The sequence below is a fragment of the Fukomys damarensis genome, unplaced genomic scaffold (genome assembly GCF_012274545.1).
Source record: "Fukomys damarensis isolate Sample0158 unplaced genomic scaffold, DMR_v1.0_HiC HiC_scaffold_36, whole genome shotgun sequence".
Lineage (NCBI taxonomy): Eukaryota > Metazoa > Chordata > Mammalia > Rodentia > Bathyergidae > Fukomys > Fukomys damarensis.
Genome location: NW_022900948.1, coordinates 36,388,326 through 36,411,005, shown reverse-complemented (window position 1 = coordinate 36,411,005; position 22,680 = coordinate 36,388,326). Strand labels below are relative to the sequence as shown.

The window sequence follows — 22,680 nt, the reverse complement described above, 5'->3', positions numbered from 1 at the left end:
ATATAAGCTTTATAGGTCTACATACATTTTCAAAGCTTGTGTACATTATAGCTGGTTGTGCTTACTGTGAAAAGGTGGGAGATGACACTCCTTTATACCAATAAAAGATGTCTGGCTTTCATTCTTGACTAGGCCAGGTCCTGGTGGAGCAGCCTGGGAAACACAGTTTCACCTGAAATGCCCTATCTCTAATAAGATCTAGGAATATAGGTTTTGTTTTGCTTTGGAAGGGTGAGGGACTGGACAAGATGTTGAACATACTGTTCTCTGTGCATCTCTGGGAAAGCCACTCCACTTCTTGGGTTATACATTTCCTTGTTAGTAAAGGACAGTAGTACTGATATGTTCCGGGAGCTTGTGAAGATCAAATGAGCTAATGTTTATGGGTAGTACTTTAGTCTTTAAAACCAGTATAAATGTGACAGCTGCCTAAAGGAACATAGGGGAGTCGGTGGTAGAACCAGAGACCAAGCCCAAACACTCATCTCTTAATTTGGGAATCTTTTCATGCCACACATACCCTTTGTGATTGTTAATATCAAAGTTTTCAGGTGGGCTTAAAAAAGAGCAAGGCAGCAGAGGATATGAGCAGGGTAGAGAGAAAAGACGTCTTTGCAAGGAGATCCTCAAGCCATTGATTGTCCTTAATTAAAAAAACCCAGTAAATTTGGTTCTTGAGTTTTTCTTCCAGGTATTAAGAGAAATTGTAAGATGATAAAGTTGAAAGGTATGTTAGTGGCCATGTCCATTCCAGCCTCAGTACCACACAAAGGATTCCTGCCAGGTTTCATAATAATGAAATTAATAGTGTTGAGTTATCCTAAACTGGCTCCACATGTCCCTGCTTTATTTCTCATTCTCACCCTCAGAAATAGAGGTTAGTTGAACATTCCTATGATAATATAGGAAGTGGCTAAATAAAAAATTTGAGTTGAAAGTGTTTTCGTTTGTCCACACTCTACCTCTTGTGCAGGTATCCTGGTTATTCACAGTAGTGGGAAGCCTACTACTTTGGAAGTGACTAGTCCATTTTTGGAAAGCTTTGATGACTTCAAAGCTCATCCTCCTGTTGAATTGAAGTTGTACTTCCTGTGTTTTTCCCTGGGGACTTTGTGCTACTGTTACGTGATAATGTTAGAGCCTCTCTATAAGAGTTCATTTTAAACCTGTGACCTTAGGAAAGTCCGCCCAGAGTTGACTGTTTGAGAAAAGTAAAACTTGGTGTATTTTAAATAATATATTCTTGGACTGGGGATTTAGCTCAGTGCTGCTGTGCCTGCCTTGTAAACACGAGGTCTTGAGTTCAATCCCCAGTACCACAAAATACGTACATACATACATACATTTTGCAGAGTTAATGAGAATTTATTTATTTATTTATTTTTCCTGGTGCTGGAAATTGAACTCAGGACCTTTTGCTTTTCAGGCAGGTGCAGCACCACTGAGCTACATCCCTGTTTCTCTTATTTATTTTTTAATGCCTTTTTCAGCTGGTTGTGGTATTACACAACTGTAATCCTAGTTACTTGAGAAGCTGAGGCCAGAGGATCACAAGTTTGAGGCTAGCCTGATTAACTTAATGAGACTCTCTCAAAATATAAAAAAAATGAGCTGGGATGTATTGTTCAGTGGTAGAGTAACCCTGAGCTCAATACCCAGTACTTGGGGAAGGATGTTTTTCATAACAATCAGAGATAAAGAATTAGAAGACAGCCTCCTAAAAGGAGTTGACCATCTTACAGGACAATCTCTAATGGACAAGCTGGACAAAAAAAAATTTAGAGTAAAAATATATAAATCTCAGAAATGATTAGGTTTTTAAAAGGCGCTTACTGGAAAGCTTGTGGGCAAATCAGTTTGTCCTGTTTAACAGTATCTTTTAGCTGTATATTGATGAGAGCTTGAAAATATTTTATTGGGCATACTAAATTTGCATTGTGACCATTTAATTAACTCAGCTCATTTGAATGTAAGCATTTCAATAACAGGTGTGTGTCTGTAATGGAGGAAGTCCCTCCATACTTTTCCCTGTTTAAAAAAAAAAATCCAGAACTTTTTCTTTCTGGTACTGGGAATTGAACTCAGGACTCTGTGCATGTTAGGCAAATGCTCTGCCACTGACCTACATTTATAATTTACACATTCTTTTTGATTGACTGATACTTTTTTAATTAATTGTGACATTGTGTGGATACCTACAGAAAAGAATTGTCATATGAATTATTATTCTTAAAAGTAGATAATCTTAGGTACTCAAGAAGCTGATGCAGGAAGATCACAAGTTTGAGCCCAGCTAGGACTACTTACAAAGACCCTGTCTCAAAAAAAAGGGGGCAGAGGCTGATGATCTAACAAAGGGGTAGAGTACTCCTGGGTTCAGCTACTAGTGCCCCAAAAAGAAGAGAGAGAAATTTTCCAGAAATGTTACAGAGGATCACTAATATACAGAGGAAGGAGGGGTTTTGTTATCTTGTGATAAAGTGATAAAACTTTGTGTGAACTCATTAGTTTTTGGCAGCCAAGTAAATCTTTCATATAAATTAATTTGTCCTCTAGTCCTTTGATTGGGGAATAGTATCTTTATTTTTTTTTTCAGCTTTAATTGAGTTTATTGGTACATTTTAGGGATACAGTACAGTTACATTCATTGTTGGGAATTTGTACCTCTACATGACAAGTTTTGGTTCTCATTTTTCCCCCTTGTCCCTGCCCTCCCTTCACCCTCTCCTCCCCTCACCATCTACAAACACTTTATTTCCATCTTTTCGTTATCTCACATTTTTTTCTTTTCCCTTATTACCCTTCCCCTACCCATCCCACCTTCCCTACACCTTTAGCTCCTTTCTTCCCATTTCTAAATGTCAGTAATCTTACTAGGATCTTCTGTATTATTGCAGATTAGGGAATAGTATCTTGAAGTCCAATCAGTTTCAGAAATCAGAATTTTAGACAATACATAATGTGATTGGAAGGTCTGGGTGCTTCTCTTAATCATATTTTTTTGTATGTTTGAGAATGTTTTTGCCAAATTTGATATTGGAAATTTGTCATTTGATACTTTACATTAGCAAAGTTGGAAGATGATAGCTTTTGTGTAGGTCTGATGTAGATGACACATCTGGAAAGAAATATATTTTTCTCTCCTATGTTAATCGGGACATAAACCTTTAAAATTCGACAGCAGTCTTGTAAGGAACTAAGTAATCAGATTAGAAGAAAATATATATTTTTAAAATGGAAATGTTTTTAAACATATGAAAATAAAGAGAATAATAAACCTGTTTACCTTTACTGTCATTACCATCTATCAATACATGACCAGTCTTGGAATAAAGTTTTTTTTTTTTTTTTAATGGTTTGATTGATTATTCTCTTTCCATTAGTTTGGTTTCCATTGTGAAGAGTCAGTTGACACCTGTGTATACAAATGTGGGAAACTTTAAAATTCTTTTGTTGCAGTTAGCAAGTAGAGCAATTTGGCATTTCTTCTAGAGGGGAAAGTGGTACAGTTAGAAGAGAGTCAGGTCTTATCACCAGGTTGTGGTTGTTACTGACTTTAGAAGAGACACTTTAGTATACAGATCTTGAAAGCACGGGCTTCCAGTCGGTTTCACTATTTCTCTAGCTCTGTGAGTATAGGCAAATCATTTTCCTTCTTTGACCTGTAGTTTCCTCATCTATAAAGTGAAGATGATACCATTTTTAGTGTTTTGTGTGCATTGGAATTATTGTGGCTTTTTTGTTGTTGTTATTGTTTTGAGATGGAGTCTTTTCTGTTGCCCAGGCTGTCCTCAAACTCATGATCCTTATGCCTCAGCCTCACAGATAGGAGAATTACAAGCAATGTCCCACCACAGCCTGCAGCATCAGTATTAGTAATTTGCTTTATTAGTGCAGCCTTCCAAGATCATCATGGCTCTCCCGGGCACATGGTTAAGAGTTAACATTAGCTCATGTCAAGCTTATAAAAAGAGACTTTGTAAGCCCTTTGATAATTGATGTTTAAACAGGCAGTACCTTCAACGAGGTGGAAGAACCAGAATATCTGAGACACATAACTTATTACAGCTGCTCATTTTCCCTCTTTAGATGTATTTGCCCAAACACCTGTTACAAAATCAAGGAGTCAGTTCTGTGTTTTTGTGACAGGTCAAGTTGTGCTTAACACAGTAACTAATGTCTCAGGTTACTGCTCCAGATAGTAGCTTTTTGGTTCTCAAAAAGAGAGATGCTGGTGCTTGCTTTTGTGATTTTGATGCCCAAAGAAAGAGTACTAAGAAATTCACCAAGTAAGAAGTTTTAGAATAGTTTTGATAGCAGAGAGTATATTATAGAATACAGTTTCATCATGAATAAAGGACTGACTACTTTGCAAATATTTTACTGTGACAGTGCATGTAGCATATACTAGACTTTAAAAGGAACAAGTTGCACGTGCCAGTTTTATTCTGATTTAGATTTCAGAAATTGTGATTAAAGTATGTTGTCTCAAATGTATTTTCTTTTGTGTGCATGGAAATGGTTCAGATAAATATATAGTGTATTAACTGTAAAGTTGTAATGTAGCAACTAAGCATAAAGTTGTAATGCTGAATTTTTTACACTAATTTTTAATACTTCATTTGTTAGCAGTCTTGCTTGAATGGTCTTTTTGAGCAGAACTAATACAATATTTTGATGTGCCACAGGTAAATTTTTCCATAACCTTATGGAGAGAAAGGACTTTGAGACATGGCTTGATAACATTTCTGTTACATTTCTTTCTCTGACGGACTTGCAGAAAAATGAAACTCTGGATCACCTGATTAGTCTGAGTGGGGCAGTCCAGCTCAGGCATCTCTCCAATAACCTAGAGACTCTCCTCAAGCGGGACTTCCTCAAACTCCTTCCCCTGGAGCTCAGTTTTTATTTGTTAAAATGGCTCGATCCTCAGACTTTACTCACATGCTGCCTCGTCTCTAAACAGTGGAATAAGGTGATAAGTGCCTGTACAGAGGTGTGGCAGACTGCCTGTAAAAATTTGGGCTGGCAGATAGATGATTCTGTTCAGGACGCTTTGCACTGGAAGAAGGTTTATTTGAAGGCTATTTTGAGGATGAAGCAACTGGAGGACCATGAAGCCTTTGAGACCTCATCATTAATTGGACACAGTGCCAGAGTGTATGCACTTTACTACAAAGATGGACTTCTCTGTACAGGTAAGAGATGCTGGAACTCATTTTTATTTTTTTGTATTGTGCTTTTTTGAGAATACAGTGTCTTACTGTGTGATTCAGGTTGGCCTTAAACTCACTATGTAGTCCAGAATGGCCTCAAACACTTGGCAGTCCTTCTGCCTCAGCTTCCTATGTGCTGAGATTACAGGTGTGTGACATGTGCTTGGCTGGTTTTTGTTTTTCTTCGCTTGCTTGTTATCTTCTACTTGAAACGATTTCCCCATGTCCCTTATCCTTTCTTTCTACAGAAGACAGCCACTTTTATGAGGTTTTATGAGAAAAACACTTTAGACATTCATTTAGGCGTGATGTTAATCAGAAAGCTGTAGATTACTTTTTCATTTATTTTTGATTTCTTAGGTGGTAGTGGGGATTTTAAACCCAGGGTCTTCATAATGAGCCACATCACCAGCCTTTTTTATTCTTATTTTTCAGTTTGAGACAGATTCTCACTAATTGCCCAGACTGGGCTTGAACTTTCTATTCTTTTTTTTTTTTTTTTTTCTCAGCCTTCCAGCATGTACCAACCACTATACCTGGCTTTATCAGTGATTGGTTTTATTTTTTTTTTTGGGGGGGGAACTTTTTAAAAAAGGCATCTGTAGCCCTAGCAAATTGCTAGATCATTTTGCATGAATTACTTAAACTGTTTATTTTTCTCTAAAATGTGTAAAAGGAAGTATCCCTTCCTTCATCTAAAATTCTGTGATTCTGAGAATTGGAAGTTGAGAACGAATGCATGGGAATGAAGACACTTGATTTTTAAATTAGTTAAATGATTTTATATAAATAGAATCATTAAAATTAAGAATTGTGTATTACTGTTGAGTTATAACGGATATGTTTCTACAAGTGGTTGCAATCCATCTCACATTTTAGACAACACTTTGATAGGCATTGTAAGTAATTCTTAGGCAGTGTTCACAATTGCTGTAGGCAGTTCTTATCAACAATCTCTGCTTATGTCATATATAAAGATTGTTGGTTCTTTTATCACCCAAGAAAACTCAGTAACATTTGTGTATTGACTTTATGTAGTTGTAACTTTTAATAAGTATAAAGTGTACCTTTGTGTAAAAGAATGATATATCATCATCAGCCTTTTCCATTAGTGCATTTTCAGATTTGTTTTTTGTTTTTTATAAATGTCTTTGTTTACTTTTTCTCTTTAATTATTTGGGGCAGAAGCTATAAAGTAGAGTTATCATATCTAGAAGTTTGAATGATTTTATACCCCTACTTACTATCCTTTGCAATACAGCAGTGCTAAATAACTTGTTTCTGCTTTAGTTTTAGTAGAATATTGATTGATTGGTTGATTGAGTTACTGAGGGTTAAACTCAGAGCCTCTTGCCTGGTACTCAATTTAAATGTTTTTAATAGTTAAGTGATATATAATTGCTGAAGATTGTTTTAAAATTGCACTTCTTTATTAAAGATGTGTATTTTCCCACATGATACTACCTAAAATGCTAGATATTTTGTCAGTTTGATAAATAGACATTTTATTTAAGGCATTTTGTGGTTCATTTTGTCATCCTGAGTTATTTTATGCTACATTTATTTTCCCTGTCTCATCTGCTGGATTATTTGAACAAAAACATTCATTCTTCTGTACTTTGATGTACTTTCCCAGTTGTAGTGATGGCTTTCCCATGTCCTTTTTGCCTCGTGATGTGTTGCAGACATTTTTTTAAAGAGTAAGATGCAGTATTACCTTGGAGCTCATTCCCACTTAGGTAAATATTGGTCGTTGACTCATTATTTTCACAACCATCTACTATAGCTCTTTAAAATTTTTTTCCTCTCATTATACCTTACCTTTGAAATGTAATAAAACCTTAATTACATGAAGCAGAAGCAAATGGGTAACAGTTATTGAATTCTCTAACTACAGTACTCAGTAAAATCTGTGATTAGTGGACCCTATCCTACATTTTAAAAAGAATAATTATTTAATTAGTTGGGGTTGACCTCAGGGCTTTGTGCAGGCTAGACGGGTGTTCAGCCACAGAGCTACATCTCTAGCACCCTTATCCTGCAGATAAAGATTAATGTCTAAGTGAATCTGTATATTATGTTATTTTAAATCTGATTAGGTTAGCAGATTGAAAATTATGCAGTGGTGAGGTGGTCAGACGTCCACACCCAAAGCAGTATGCTGGCGACTTAAAGCCTGCTGCTTGTATCATCCCCGTGTGCTGGCAATGCTTATGTCATTGTAAAATAAATATGATTTAAAAAGAGAAAGAAAATTATGTATTGGCTGTTGAAAATGACCTAAAGTATTAATGTTTTTAACAACAGCATCCGTGGAACTTCACTAGCGAGCAGAGTACTTATTACAGAATTGTTTCGTGTCATCTGGTTTCTTTAGAATTTGAATTTTCAGTAGAATTGAATTGTGAAATTCTAAATTTGGCAAATAAGCTTGGGGTGACTCAGATTAGCACCTTGAACAAGTAATGAGTGTCACCAGTGAGATTGATGGATAATATAATGGTGTAGATTGACATAGTTATCTTTCTGTTCTGCAGTTTATTTTTGAAATGGTAAGAAGGAAGCTAGCATGCTTTGTGCTGTTTAGTAGATATTTATTTGTGAAGTGCCTACTAATAGAAGACAATATGAGAGCATACATGGAAGAGCAGTTCTTCCAAGAATATATCCACTGGGATCAGTGAGGTGATCTGACTTAGGTAAAAATCTCCATGTGGATGGACTGTGGCATATTAGAGAATACCTGCCTTCCTAAACAATATAGACTTCATTGTAGTGAATTATTACCACATATGATTTAGGCGTAGAGTGGCCAAATCTTACTTTTCAAGAGAAGCCTCAAATCTAGATTTATGTGAAGTACTCGGATTTTTAAGTATTACACAGATTTTTGAAATGTGATTGGGTCATATGCAGCTGTGAATTCCTTAAGTGTGATCTTTGGCCTATAGTTGATTAAGAAAAACAAGAGCTGTAACAGTTAAAGTGACCGATTTGAGCTGTATGGAAAAAAAAATCATACAGTTCTTCAAAGGGAAGAATAATTCTTGTATTTGGAAAAATTGCACAGTGCTTTTACTGGGGCCAGAAGAATGGGTAGATTTTAGAAGTTTTTTTTTTCTTGGTATGGGGATCGAACTCAGGACTTTGCAGAACCACTGAGCTTAATATCTGGCCCAATTTTAGAGAGATGAGATACAGAGTAAGGATTTTCCAGTAGGCAAAGGCATGGAAGTGCGCATGTAGGAGGAGAATAAAATTCATTTTAGTTAGACTTTTAGACTGTAAGTAGGGCCTTTTATATCAGTTATTTAGACTCTAATCTGAAGAAATAGTTCTGGGCTATATTATGAAGAACATTGAATGCTGGGAACATGAGTTTGAACAGCTTTATAGAAGAAGTAAGAAAGCTATATAGGATTTCTGAGCAGAAAATAAGACCAGGATTAGAGCTTGCTAGTCCAGGTACATCAGTGTTACTTACTTTTGTCAGACTCTTTTACAACATTTTATACTATCTTCTTGTTCTGAATTCATAGAAAGAAATTATGCCTAAATACTGATCCAGAGGAGAAATAAGAGAACTGCAATTTAAAAGAACACATTTAAATATGTAATGCTTAAGTATGATTATGCTGAAAGATAGTGAAGTAGACATGTGTTTACCTGTGTACTGTCATCATGAATGTACGTTAGAAGTGCATGCTGTTTTTGCATCATAGAATAAATGATATAGTTTCACTTAGTGAAAGACTTCCAAAGTTCCCAGCAAAGCAAAGTACATTATTCCTGAATTTATCAGATATGTGCACTGTAGAAAATTCAGTAAATAGTTAAATGTACTTTGCAAAAAAAACTAAAAATAAGCTTCTCTTATGAATGTCCGGCAGAACCTTCAAGAGGTCTTTTTATGTACTGCCTCAAATGTTCCAGAATGTCTAGCCTTCCTAGCCTTTGCCCAGTTGATGCCAATAACATCCCCCATCTGCATCATTGACAACTGAAACCACCTCCATAGATCCTTAAAATATTCTTACAAAGGGGTACCACTCCTTTTGAGACCTGATAGAAGTTTCCCAAACTCTTGAGTTCTAAGTTTTCAAATTAAAGTATTAGCCTATTATAGTGTGGGTCAGGATAAATAGGTCTAGAATGAGGAAAGTGAGAGAAGAAAAAAAAAAAAGCAGTTGAATGTAAGAGTAGCCATTAAAATAGGGTTAACACAATTTGGCAGTGGATTAAATATATGGCAAGAAGTGGGATGTCAGAAATGGGTGAGGTTTTTCATTTTGTATTCTTGATAGTATAGTACTAATGAGACTAGAAAAATGAAAGAATGACTTTTAGAGACTAGATGAAAGTTCAGCTTGGGGATGAGCTAAATTTATTTGCTCATTGTGCTGTCAAACCTTGGATTGCGAGTAACTTGGTCCCCCAAGTGTTCCACAAGATGAGCAAACATTTCTAAGAAATTTAACTTGATAAATGAGTGATGTCTTGCAGTATGAGTAGTACATCATGCTGAATGTCATGTGATCACAACTGCTCTCTCTTTCTCTCAATTGATAAACACGTTCTTTGGAATATGAATGGGATGAATTATTCTTGTAAACCAAGGTTTTATTTTTATATTTAAGTGGAGATTTCCAGTGTTTAGAAATACAGAGTCAAAATTTTAAAGAATACTCGGGTCTAGAGAGAAAGATTTAGAAGTTAGTACCATCACAACTATGCCTGGGGCAGTGAAATTTTAAAAGGAGATTTAGAGATGAAAAACAGTGGAGCCTAGAGTAGATCCTTGATGAGTGTATTTAAAGAGAAAGTGAAAGAAAAAGGGTGATGAAGATTTTCAAGGAGGATGACAGCTGGGTTTAAAGAGGCACTGGTAAATGGCTATTCGGATGGTCAGTAGAGCCTAGTGGCTCAAGAGAGGTGCTTCAGAGTTGAGATCTGCTTCTTCCAGTTAAATATTTAAGATATTTAATATCTGGATGAGATAGTTTGCTCCATTTGGGTTTATGGTTCCTTTTTCTGCCTCTCTGTCACATACCCATCCTGTGTTTTATATATATATATAAAAGTAATGTTTTCATTTTGTTTTCTAAATTGAGATTTTTTCTTTTATGCAGTCTAATAGTCCTCTTTCTGTTAGTCTTTAGTCTTCTTTCTGAACTAGGATTTTTTATTATTGATTACTTTTGTTGGGTCAGTGCAGCAGATGGGATTGGAGGCCTGAAATATAGCCAGGAAGAGAACAGTGGCTTCTGTAGAATTAACAGTTGGGAATTAGACTTGTATCACTATAAAATGAAACTCATTTTATCCCTTTTTAAAAAATATTTCTTTAGGGTTTAAAGGTTTTTTTTTTCTTCAAGCTGTGGTAGAACATATATAATAAAATTTACCACTTTAACCATTCTTAACCGTACGATTCCATGCTATTACTACCTTATAGTATTGTGCAACCACTGGCATAATTTCATCCCAGAATTTGCATCTGAATGCTAAACTGTCCATCTATCCTCAACCTCCAGCCCCTAGCCTGTGGAAACCATCATTCTATTTTCTGTGAAATTAACTCTCTGAGAACCTCATCTGAGGCTTATTTCACTTATCATATTGTCTTCAAGGTTTCTTCCTGTTGTATAGCATGTGACAGAGTTTCAATTCTTTTTTAAGGCTAAGAAATACTTTGTTGTATGTATGGACTGCATTTTATTTATCCTCTCTTTAATTTGGCCTTTTTGCCCCTAGTTTTGTTTCCCTAAACCAGTTTCCATGATACAGCTATAATTGTCTTTCAGAAATGCAGCTAAAAGTTATAAACATCCTCCTGACCCATTTATCCAGCTTGGTTTTGCCTTGTTTCCCAGTCAGACTGAAAACATAATGTTTGTGTCTTATACAGTGCATTTTGTCGTATAATGTAAATAGTTCTTATTTTTTATGACAGTTCAAAAAACTTGTTTATGGAATGTCCCCTAATGCCTGTTTGCATACATTTATGTAATATAGAGGTAAGCAATAGGTACATCAGTAGTTGTAGCCCTTGGATTGGCAAATAATGGACTGTGGGCCATATCCTGTAGAAAAGAGTAATGGCAACAGAGACTGGCTTGCAAAGCCTAATGTATTTACATCAGGATTTTTACAGAAGAGATTTTACTGACCTCTGGTACATACTGTAAAAAAAATTTTTTTTGGACCTGGTTAACTTATTCATCCTTTAAATTGAACTAGTTAATACTTGGAATTTTTTTAAAGACATGAAATCTTTTCTTTAAATATTCCAAATCCTGACTTGAAAATGCAAAAGAGTATAGTTGAGGAGCAGTAATGCCAGCTCCTGAGTCATGTTTCTAGAACACTGGCATGTGGAGGCGTACAGCCATCTCATTGGAGCTTTGTCTGACTCTCTTCATCCCCTTCTATTTGCTGTGCATTTTGGGTTTTTTTCCTTTTTATTGAGTTTATTGGTACAGTCTAGGTCTACAATACAGTTAAATTCATTACTAGGATCCTGTACCTTCACATGACAGGTCTTGTTTCTCATTTTTTCCCCCTTGCCCTCCCTTTACCCCCTCGTCCCCTCCCCATTATGCTGTGCATTTTGTACTACCCACCACTGAGTACACTGAAATTGTTGCTTGCCTTCCCAAATAGACTTAAGTACCATAAGAGCAGGAGCCCTGCCAGGACAGGACTTCTATTAGTATATGTTGAATGAATGAGATCCCTGTTGAACTTGGCGATAAATCAGAACCGAGTTCATATAGGATCTAAAATAATTTCTTTTCTAGTTCCTTAAGAATATAGTTACAGAATGCTCAAGCTGAAGGACCTAAAAAACCATCTGTCCTGATATGCTGTCCAGCACATTAGCCACTAACCCCATGTCACTTTTGAGCTGCAGTTAGTCCAAACTGAGAAATGAAATGCTAGGTACCAGATGTCAGAGACTTGAGGGTGTAAAAATATAAAACATCACACTCATTAATAACTTTCTATATTGATTACATGTTGAAGTGTTACTATTTTTGACATATTGAGTTACAGCATATTGAATTGTCATGCATTTCTTTTTACTTTTTAAAATATAACATTTAAAATTACATGTGTTTCACATAACATTTCTATAGGATAGATAGTACTGTTTTAGAATTGGTTCTCAAAATATTGCTGATGATTGAGAATCACCTGCAAAACTCTAAAGATTATTGGACTTTACCCCATATATTCTGTACTAGAATCTTTGAAATAGGGCTTTGCTTTTGGGTTTTTTTTTTTTATATATATAGGAAAAATATATATATTTTTCACTGTACCACTGAGCCAGACCCCCACACTCCTCTTTAGGTTTTTTTTTTTCCCCCCAGTACCAGGGATCAAACTTGGGACTGTGCACTTTTGAGGCAGGTGGTAACTATGTACGTTTTTTATAAAACTTCCCTAGATGATTTTAATGTCTCATGTACTCATTGTAAACCTGGTCCTACCCCTCATTTTTATAGAGAAGAAAACTGAGTCCTGATTAACAAAGTGACAACAAAAGTTTTCATTTCACTGTACCCACATAGATTGCCCAGGTCAAAGTCATGTTCTGTTTTTCCTAAGTGATTTTTTTCATTGTCTGAAACAGTGGTTCTTGACTAAAGATGGAATTGTAGCTGGCTATATTTAGTCCTTTCACCTTTTTTTTGGTACTGAGGATCAAATTTGGGACCTAGAGCTTGCGTGGCAGGCGGTGGAACCACTGAACTATACCCCCTGCTGCTAGTCATTTCACCTTTTTGAAAACTAGTTATTTGATGCTTTTCTGATTGTGCTGTATATATTTAATGTCATCTCTCAAATGTCTTTCTGTTGAGTCTTTAAAGATGTGAGATTTGGGTTAATTTTGAGGAACTTTACAAGCTCTTTGTGTAGTTGCTAAGAATGACTCTGGTTTTCTTTGACTTTCCTTCATGTATTTGAAAATAGCTTAAAAATTAATAGCTTATGCAGAAGTTAGTTCATAATCTGAAGCTTTTTTAAAAAATGTATATATGTATGAATTTGGTAATGAGGATTGAACTGAGCTCCGTCCCTAGGTGCCCCTCCCATAATTTTTTATTTTGATTCAGGGTCTCATTAAGTTGCCCAGGTGGGCCTTGAACTTATGGTTCTGCTGCTTCATTGTCCCTCAGTGCTGGGATTATAGGCATGCGCACCCATGCCTGGCTTTAAAGCTTATTTTTGACTTATCTTAAAGTGGACTATGATCCAGCATACAGCTTTACCAGTCAGCGTTCCTTATATATTCTCGACTGTTCAGTAGAGAACAAGCATGCCAGTGTAAACATGCAGTTATAGGTAATAGCCACCCATTTCAAGTTCAGATGGGAAAACTTATAAAAACCAAAGATTTATGAAATTTTTCAAGTGGAAGTGCCAAGCTATGCTTTAGTCTACTACCTTTTATAGCCTGGAAAATTAAGGCAAAAGGACTAAACCAGAAAGCTTGAATTCTGTTCCAGTGTATTTCATACCATTTTGGTGACTGAACAAAGCATGTTATTCTATGCTTTGGTTTTCTCAGTCTTGAAGTGAGAGTGCTAGAGGTGACCACTGAGAGCCTTCTTTGAGAGTAGCATGGTTTGGATTTGACTTTTCTTTTATTCAGGTTGACTGTTTTTGTGTTAACCTCTCTGCTTTTCTCTTGAAGGGTCAGATGATTTGTCTGCAAAGCTGTGGGATGTGAGCACAGGGCAGTGCATTTATGGCATCCAGACCCACACTTGTGCCGCAGTGAAGTTTGATGAACAGAAGCTTGTGACAGGCTCCTTTGACAACACTGTGGCCTGCTGGGAATGGAGTTCTGGAGCCAGGACCCAGCACTTCCGGGGGCACACAGGGGCAGGTGGGTTGCCCTTTTTCAAGGGTTTTAACAGTTATTTTAGTCTCATCATTTAAAACCAGGTGCCAAGTATGAGAGACCTTTTCTTTTTCATGTTTTTAAAATTATTCTTCCATTTTTTTCCTGTTTCTCAGTTGCTGCAGTTATTTCCCTCTAGTCTAGTTTTGTTATTTGGAAAATTTTTACAATTTTACTTTTCTTTGTTGCATTTAAAAATTCTGTGTACCTTTATGCTAGGAGATGTAGTTCTTCCTTGCCTGTTTCATTTATATCCTGTTGGACAGAATCTGATTTCATAGTTCCAAATTGAATTAAGTCCTACACTTGTAAATTCTGAGGATTTTATTTGTAGATTTAGGGCTGACAATCCTTTGGAGTAAAGGTAGTTCACAACTTTTGTGTCTTCTCAAGATTACATTCTTCTGGAGCATACTTAACAAATGATTAAAGCAAGTAACCACTGAGAGATAAAAATACACCTGAATATTTTCTAATAAATATACAGCAAGGGAAATTAAAGGAATTACCTCTCATATGAAATTAAAAAAATTTACACACACACACACACACACACACACACACACACACACAGCAGCCTTAGTTTGCAGAAAACTGGTCTGTTAAATATAGCCTTGAGACTCGAGCCTCTCCCTTTACTGTAATTTGGAGCTGTGTGTAGAAATCATATTGAGCTATTTCCCAGCCTCTTGTGTATCAGCTCCCCCTGCCTTTTTCCATTTATAAAAGCACTCCTTTAGCCTCTGGGAATTACAAGCTATTTATTCTCTTAATATATTTATGGGAAGCCTTCTGGAACTCCCTGAAAAGGTGGGGCCTTCTGGGGTAGTTTTCCCATAATCTGCATTACTGTCACAACATTGATCATACAAGTAAATATGATAGCCTGTTTTCTTATCAGACCATACCCTCTATACAACAGAATCCTGCCTCTTGTTCACCCTATGTCCTGAGTTCTCTGCACTCTTACCTGGTACGGAGTAATTCTTTATAGAGTAAACCTATCAGTTTTGCTGGTAAAAGCACCCCCTACCCTCCTGTTTTGTTTACCCTTCTGTACATTTTTCTTCTTTCTTTGCTATCTGCTACCACTTATTTTAGAAATTAACAGTTGGTGGTGTATCACTTTGTATGGAACTTATATTAAACTGAATATTGATATTCTTCAATGTCAAGATACACCATGACTTCAGATGATTTTATTCCTGACCAGCTTTGAGAGCCCTGTTCTAACAAATGTTCTACTTGCTGTGTCCTGAACGTTGCTGTGGCTTTTCTTAACTCTGTGTCTTTGCTGTTCCCTCTATCTGCAGTTCTCTTTTTCTTTTCTTGATAAACTCTACTCATCCCCCAGGGCCCATCTCCAAAATCGCCTCTTCCCTGAAGTCCTCCCTGATAGCCCTGGGCAGAGTTAGTCATTCTCCTTGGGGTTTCCCTAGCAAGAGGTAAACTTAATTTTTTCTGGACTTCCTCCTCTATTCCATACTTAGAATTTCTTAAAGGAAGGATCAATGTCTTCATTTCTGGGTCCCCAGTGTCCATTGGCAGATAATTAAAAATAAAGACTGGGTACTTGCTATGTTGTCTGCATTGATTAGGTGCCGATCATACAGCTGGGAAGAAATTCAGACACTGTTCTGAGTGAATGGCTTAGTCTAACCTTTGAGGTCCTTGGTTTTTCCTCTAGATTGGCTTTTCTTGAGTCTGGGTAGTGTTTTGCAGGATGTGTTCTTTACATTTTTGTCTTACTATCATTGCAAATCTGAGTAGGGCCATGTATGTTCTCTCTTCTTGGATAAGATAGGTAATTTTTGAGAAGTGTTAGGCAGTCCTAAGAAGGAATGGCATTACTTTCATCACTGGTTTTGCTTTTTCTGAAGCTGGCACAAACACAAAATTGCATTGTTTCTAGGAATTTCTAACAATCTGTAATTGTAATAAGAATTTTGAAATTGTTTTTAATCATAAAAATTGCTGGTTGAATAGTACCATTCTTATAGTAACTCTGGTTAGAAGATTTTTGAGTAACTAAGGAGAATAAACATTTTTGAACATTTATTATAAAAGGTCCCTTGATAGAGGTATGTTTTAACTTTGTTCATGTTATACGCACTAGTGTTTAGTGTGGACTACAATGACGAACTGGATATCTTGGTGAGTGGCTCTGCAGACTTCACTGTGAAAGTATGGGCTTTATCTGCTGGGACATGCCTGAACACACTAACTGGACACACGGAATGGGTCACCAAGGTAGGAAGACTTAGAAGAAATCTTTATGCCAGGCTTTTTATTGATGGACAATGGAGAATAGTAGACACTGCCTTAAAAGTGGTAGATGACTCATAAATGGAATAGATGTAGTCATGAAGAATGATGGTATACAACAGTGAACAGCATATTGAAGGCATTAAGTACAAAGTTTAACGAATGGTGTATGTATATGGAAAGATGCTCACAGTAGATAGGTTACATACAAAAATGTAAGTAGACTGTGATGCTACTTTTTCTAAATGTGTTTATACACCAATATTTTATTTTGTTTTTAATTTATTTTTATTTTTGGGTACCAGGGATAGGACTCTGGTCCTTGCATTTGCAAGGCAGGCGCCAGAACCACTGAGCTAAATCCCCGGCTATGCACCAATATTTTAAAGGTGATTATTTCTGGTATGATTGGGGGTGCTCTATTTCCCTTTTAGAATGAGACTGTTTCTCTTTTCATTAGAATAGCAGTTTCTGCTTTGAAAAACTTAATTTTTTACAAGGAGTGAGGCAGGTGCTAGAGGTGTGCGGTGCAGCAGCAGAGTACTTGCCTAGTACGTGCAAGGCTATGGGTTCAATCCTCAGCACTGAAAAAAACCAACCAACAACCACCTCCAAATAGGGCAAAGAAACTTGTACAAATTCTTTTACAAAGTATATGGTGTTATCTAGTTTTCAAATCAAGATTGGTGTGAGGATGAAATACTGTATTGAAAGTGGGTATGACATGCAGAAGCACTTTCCATGAGCATGTAGCACCATTCTGTAAGGGACTGAAGACACTGGAATGAGCAGAATTCCGTAGACCCAGGCCTTACCCTTGTGGACGGTAGTTTAATAGGAGAAGCATTTATTGAACAGCAATTTCATGAATGCTATATAGTTACAAATTATGTTAAGTTCTGTGAAGGAAAGTACAGTGTTCTTTAAGAGAGTTTAGGAAGGAAACTTAATTAAGTTCAGGTAAAAAACATTTTGAAAAAACAAAACAAACCAAAACATGAAAGATTAGGAGGTGGGAAGAGAGCAGAAAAAATATTTCATGGGTTGCAATATATATACATATATATAGACCCAGGGATGGGAAAGAACTTTGAACATTTGGTGACCAGAAGGCCAGTGAAGCTCTGCTATAATTCAGAGAGATGGAGAAGTGACTATCACAGATGATTTACTAAGCCATAGTGAGGATGGGGGACCTTAGAATTGTATTAGGAAGCATCTGAAAGTTCTGATCAAAGGTCTGATGTGACTTATGTTTTAAGAAACTTGATATGACTTATATTGTAAGTTGGGTAAGGAATAAATGTATTAGTGTAAGGTATAGGTAGTAGGCTTAGGGTAAGCAGGAGGTGCCCATGACTTGGGCTTAACTTGGGTGGCAGTGAAAAAAGAAAGGGTTGTATCTTTAGAGTAAAGCCACCTAAACTTGTTCATACACTGTGGGGAACACAGTAATAGAATGAATTAGAGATGACTGATAGATTTTAGATTTGGTGGGAATTTTTCTAAATTAGTTGAAGCTAAAGGGAGAACAGTTTGTGAAATCAGTAATTATGTATTGAGCACCTGAAGGTTTTTAAACAGAAGTTGTATAAAGCAACTTGGTGTTATGCATAGAATAGTACTTGGGGCAGCATAAGACCTATGATGTTTGGGACAAATTACTCCTCCCTTCAGGATCTGAGTTTTATCATCTGTTTAATTCCCATTAGTGTTAAGTGAGGTAATGGGATGCACCCAGCAAGATACTTGATACTTACTAGTACATCTTGTCAGTTTCACTAGAATCTGTAACCCGGGCTTCTGAATGAATGAATCTTGTTGCCTCCCATCTTAGCTGTTTTACTTTAAAACTAGAGCCAGACATGGTCACATACACCTACCTGTAATCTCTGCTGCTGGAGAGGTTGGTTGAGACGGGGATCACTAACTAGTTCATGGGCAGTCTGGGCAACTTAGGAAGAGCCTGTCTTGAAAAATAAAGGGACTAGAGATGTAGCTTAATGTTAGAATGCTTGCCTAGTTTGTGCCAAGCGTGGTTCAATCTCCAGTGTTGGAAAAAACAAAAATGAATGAAAAAACCAAAACAAACTAGAGCTCAGCATTTAGATTATCCTAAGTGCTAGTGGAATGTTAGCTTCTATTACATTACTATTATTTATATAGTTTTATTTCATTTTCATATTTTTTTTGTTGTTTGTTTGTTTTTGAGACAGGGTCTCACTATGTAGTTGAGACTGACCTGGAACTCACTATGTAGCCCAGGCTGGTCTCGAACTCACAGCAATCCTCCCGACTCAGCCTCCCGAGTGTTGGGATTACAGGCATGCGCCACCATGCTGGGCTATTTCATTTTCATTTAATTGACCTGAAATAATAGGTTCCTTGGCTCCTATTTTCCAGGAGAAGAAAGTGAGAAACAGGTTAGAAGAAGACTGTGGATGTAGCTTAGTGGTAAAGTACTTGCTTAGTTAGCATGCCTGAGGCCCTGAATGTAATTCCCAGCCCTTAAAAAAAGAAGAGATTAGATGATCTAACCTAGTGTTGCAAAGTTAGTACAAGTCAAGTTCTGGTCCCAGGACTAGTGCTTTTTCCTCTGAAAGTGTGTGTGTTCATGAAAACAGATCGCTTGCATATACTTATGTCACACTTTGTAATTTTAAAAATCAGTACTGATGTTTGATTCCAGACTAAAGATTAAATGCTGCCAACATTGAATACTTTTGGATACTGTCAATAACAGAGAATCTGGTTTTGGTAAAATTCTTAGTAGTGGTTAACTTGGTAATAGTTCTAGCATATCATATCAAATTCAATTCCTTCCTTCCTTCCTTCCTTCCACCCACCAGGGATGTAATTCAGGACCTTGCACTTATAAGGCGTGCAGCGGCACCACTGAGCTAAATCCCCGGCCTTCATTTTCAGATTTAAATTTTTAAAAATGAAAAAGAGCAATATAAGCACAACATTAATATGGATGTTTATATTTGCAGGTGGTTTTGCAGAAGTGCAAAGTCAGATCTCTCTTGCACAGCCCTGGAGACTACATCCTCTTAAGTGCAGACAAATATGAGATCAAGGTGATTTTTTTTTCCTCCAGTAATTTGTTTCAACAACAACAACAAAAAAACAGCCTGACAAATATAAGATAATTAAAGTTATATAGCAGAGGGAGACTATTCCAAGAGAGGCAGAGAATGTCTTACTCCAAGTAGGGAGATGATGCCCTAGCTCTGTATGTAGTGTAATTTGTAACTGATTTCTAAGTGAAAAAGAAATTCACAAAATTTGTATTTTTCACTACTTGTACTCTAAGACAGCTACCTACTTTCCTTACTTCTAGACCCAAACTATGGAAATAGTCATTTGTCATAATGATTTGCAAAGAATGTATAAGATACTCTTTTTTTGGTACTGGGGATTGAACTCAGGACCTTGTGCTTGCAAGGAAGGTTCAGTGCCACTGAGCTAAATCCCGGCCCAAGATACTTTTTATACATTCTTACTTTTTTTTTTGTACCAGGGATTGAACTCAGGTCCTTGTGCTTGTGAGGCAGTCGCCAGAACCACTGAGCTAATTCCCTGGGCCTCTTACATCTTTTTAACCATCTTTATAGTAGGCATCTTCATAACAGGAGTAGAGATTCAGAGAGGTTAAATATTTCATATAAGATTATACAGATGAATCAGGTCTTAAATATATGACTCTAGAATGTAAAACCTGAATCTTTACAGAATACTTTACTTGGCATTTTATAGCAGCAAATGCAAACCACGTTGTTTGAGGACAGTTTTTCTATAGTGATGTGATCTCATCACTAATTTTCTTTTTCCTTTAGATTTGGCCAATTGGGAGAGAAATCAACTGCAAGTGCTTAAAGACTTTGTCTGTCTCTGAGGATAGGAGTATCTGCCTGCAGCCAAGACTTCATTTTGATGGCAAATATATTGTCTGTAGTTCAGCACTTGGTCTCTACCAGTGGGACTTTTCCAGTTATGATATTCTCAGGTGATGTTTCCTTGGACCTCATGTTTTAACTTTGAAAGTCTGATGCAGTTTAATACTAAAGATAAGACTATTTGAATATACTGCAACTGTCTTACTTTAGGAAATATTTAATGTAACATATATATATATATAATATATATATTATACATATATTTTGAATATGACACAAACTGTTTCAAGGTAGTAGGTAAATTGAAAAAGGGTTATATGGTGAAATTTAAAGATCTAGGGTTTTTTTAATGCAGTTCTGAGGATTGAACACAGAGCCTTATGTATATTAGGCAAGTGCTTTACTACTAACCTGCATCCTCAACCCTTTGCTCTTTTTGTTTTTTATTTTGTGGTAGGGTTTCCCTGAGTTCCTTCCATGTTAGACTCCTGAGTAGCTGGAACTAAACTGTAATTCCTCACCTACTCTTGAGTTACGAATTACTTCCCCTTATAAGATTTAGCATGCTTTTCTGAAAAATGAGGGACTCTGATGAGAACTGTTAGGTCTTCTAATATTTTAAGTGTACTTCACAGTTCATTCAAATTCTGCATTGTTGTACAAGTCTGGCCAACCTTCGCGAGGTCTAGAGATCATGTGACCTATTGACAAGTATGAAGAAGTACTAGAGAAAATATAAATTGCAGGGTTTCTTTCCAGAGAAACAAATAAGAGGTTCTTGGACAAATAATTTTGTGATTCATTGCATACTATAGATCAGCTTGAATATTAGCAGTGTCAGTTACCATATATTAGGCTGATGGAAGCCAGTGCTATGTGAGAAATGAGAAAATTTATTTTATTGATAGACTTAGGTTTTAGACCCAGAGCCATCTATAGTTGGCTCCATAATTTTGTGTAAATTTCTCAACTCCCTTGTGCCTCAATTTTCCTTTCTATAAATGGTATTAAGTGTGGTGAGAACCTAGTACAAGACCTGGCAGATCTTTACCTCTAAGAACTCTGAGAAACCTTGCAGTAAGAAACCTGTTAGAATCTGTTTAACCTCCTGTACTTCACACCTGTGGCGCACATATCCTTAACAGCTCAGTTAGTGTTACATAGCATGGTTCAGAAATGCTGACCAGAGAGAGTAGAGGAGACTGAGTGTCTCGTCATTGTTTTTATGCATGACTATTTGAGGTCTGCTGGTGTGGGGTCTAGTCACACTAGCCAACAGGACTTTGGCAGGCCACATCTTACTGGTTACAAAGTTACAACCTCATTTCTTTGAGTCTGACCAGTGTAACCAATAAGATTTCAGAGCCGGGAGAATCATTTTTAGAAATAACTAATAATTGTACTTTGAGAAAACAAGATTGAAATATCCTGAAGAAAGCCTAAGCTCTACATTTTGTAGATGGGGAAACTGAAGCTAAGACATGGTAGGGGCTTTGCCTAGCATTTCACATCTCATATTAGTCCAGCATCCAGTAGCCAAGTAATGCACTGGTAAGCCAAGGGCACCATAAATAAGAAAGAAACTTCTGGAACAACATGATATTTTTGCAAAGAAAAAATTAAAGCAGTCATTATGGGAAGATCATCTTTGAGTTGGATATTGCTTTTACTTTGAATTAAAATTTTGATAGTGTGCAAAGTAAGGTAGACTAGAGGTATCATAATTGTTTAGTGCTTAGAGTGTCCAAAGTTTTACATTTGCTCCTGCATTTCTTTCCCTCATGTATACTTTGTATTTAGAATGGCAGTCTGGAGACCCACATGAAAGTTCTTTTGGTTTTCAGTGTTTGGATATACCAGCTTTAAATAATGAATCAGCAAGATTGTTTGATGGTAGGAAGTACTAGGTTCAGAGTTTTTTGTTTAATCTCTGCCTTTTTCATTCCAAAGATAAATAAACTGACCTCTTTTGAAATACTGTAAGTCCTGCAGCCTCATAGGCTAGATCCGGTAGGGCCACTTAAACTTTGAAGCTAATTCAAAAGAAGCAAAGCACAAATGACAGAATATTGCTCAATAAGTCTGAGGTGTGATGCAATCTCTTCAACTTGGTTATCTCAGTGCAGCAGGCAAGGTTACTTAGGGTCAAGAGCCCAGTTTCCCAGCAAGGATGCCTGATTACAGTTTTAAAGTGATAAAGGGCTGGGAGGCCTGTCAAGATTTGCATTTTGTTTCTATACCATATTTGTGTTTCTGACTTTGGAATCATCTTTATCATTATTTAGCTCTATCCCCGGAGCTACCCAATTTCTAGTTGTACCCTGCTTAAAATTGATGACTAAGGAATTATTAGACATTATAGCTGTTTTTCCCAGCTTCTTTTGGG

At 36.6% G+C, this 22,680-nt stretch overlaps 1 protein-coding gene across 3 annotated transcripts in view; it reads left to right on the top strand.

The window, feature by feature from the left end:
• Fbxw2 (F-box and WD repeat domain containing 2) overlaps nt 1-22,680 on the top strand; it is a 49,415-nt gene that overhangs the window by 1,024 nt on the left and 25,711 nt on the right. For all 3 annotated transcript variants that reach the window (XM_033759025.1, XM_010602925.1, XM_033759024.1), the window contains 5 exons: nt 4,689-5,198; nt 13,921-14,115; nt 16,247-16,380; nt 19,389-19,475; nt 20,235-20,404. In XM_033759025.1, coding sequence (XP_033614916.1) covers nt 4,709-5,198; nt 13,921-14,115; nt 16,247-16,380; nt 19,389-19,475; nt 20,235-20,404 — 1,076 coding nt within the window. In that variant the 5' untranslated portion in view covers nt 4,689-4,708. The remainder of the gene's footprint in view (nt 1-4,688; nt 5,199-13,920; nt 14,116-16,246; nt 16,381-19,388; nt 19,476-20,234; nt 20,405-22,680) is intronic.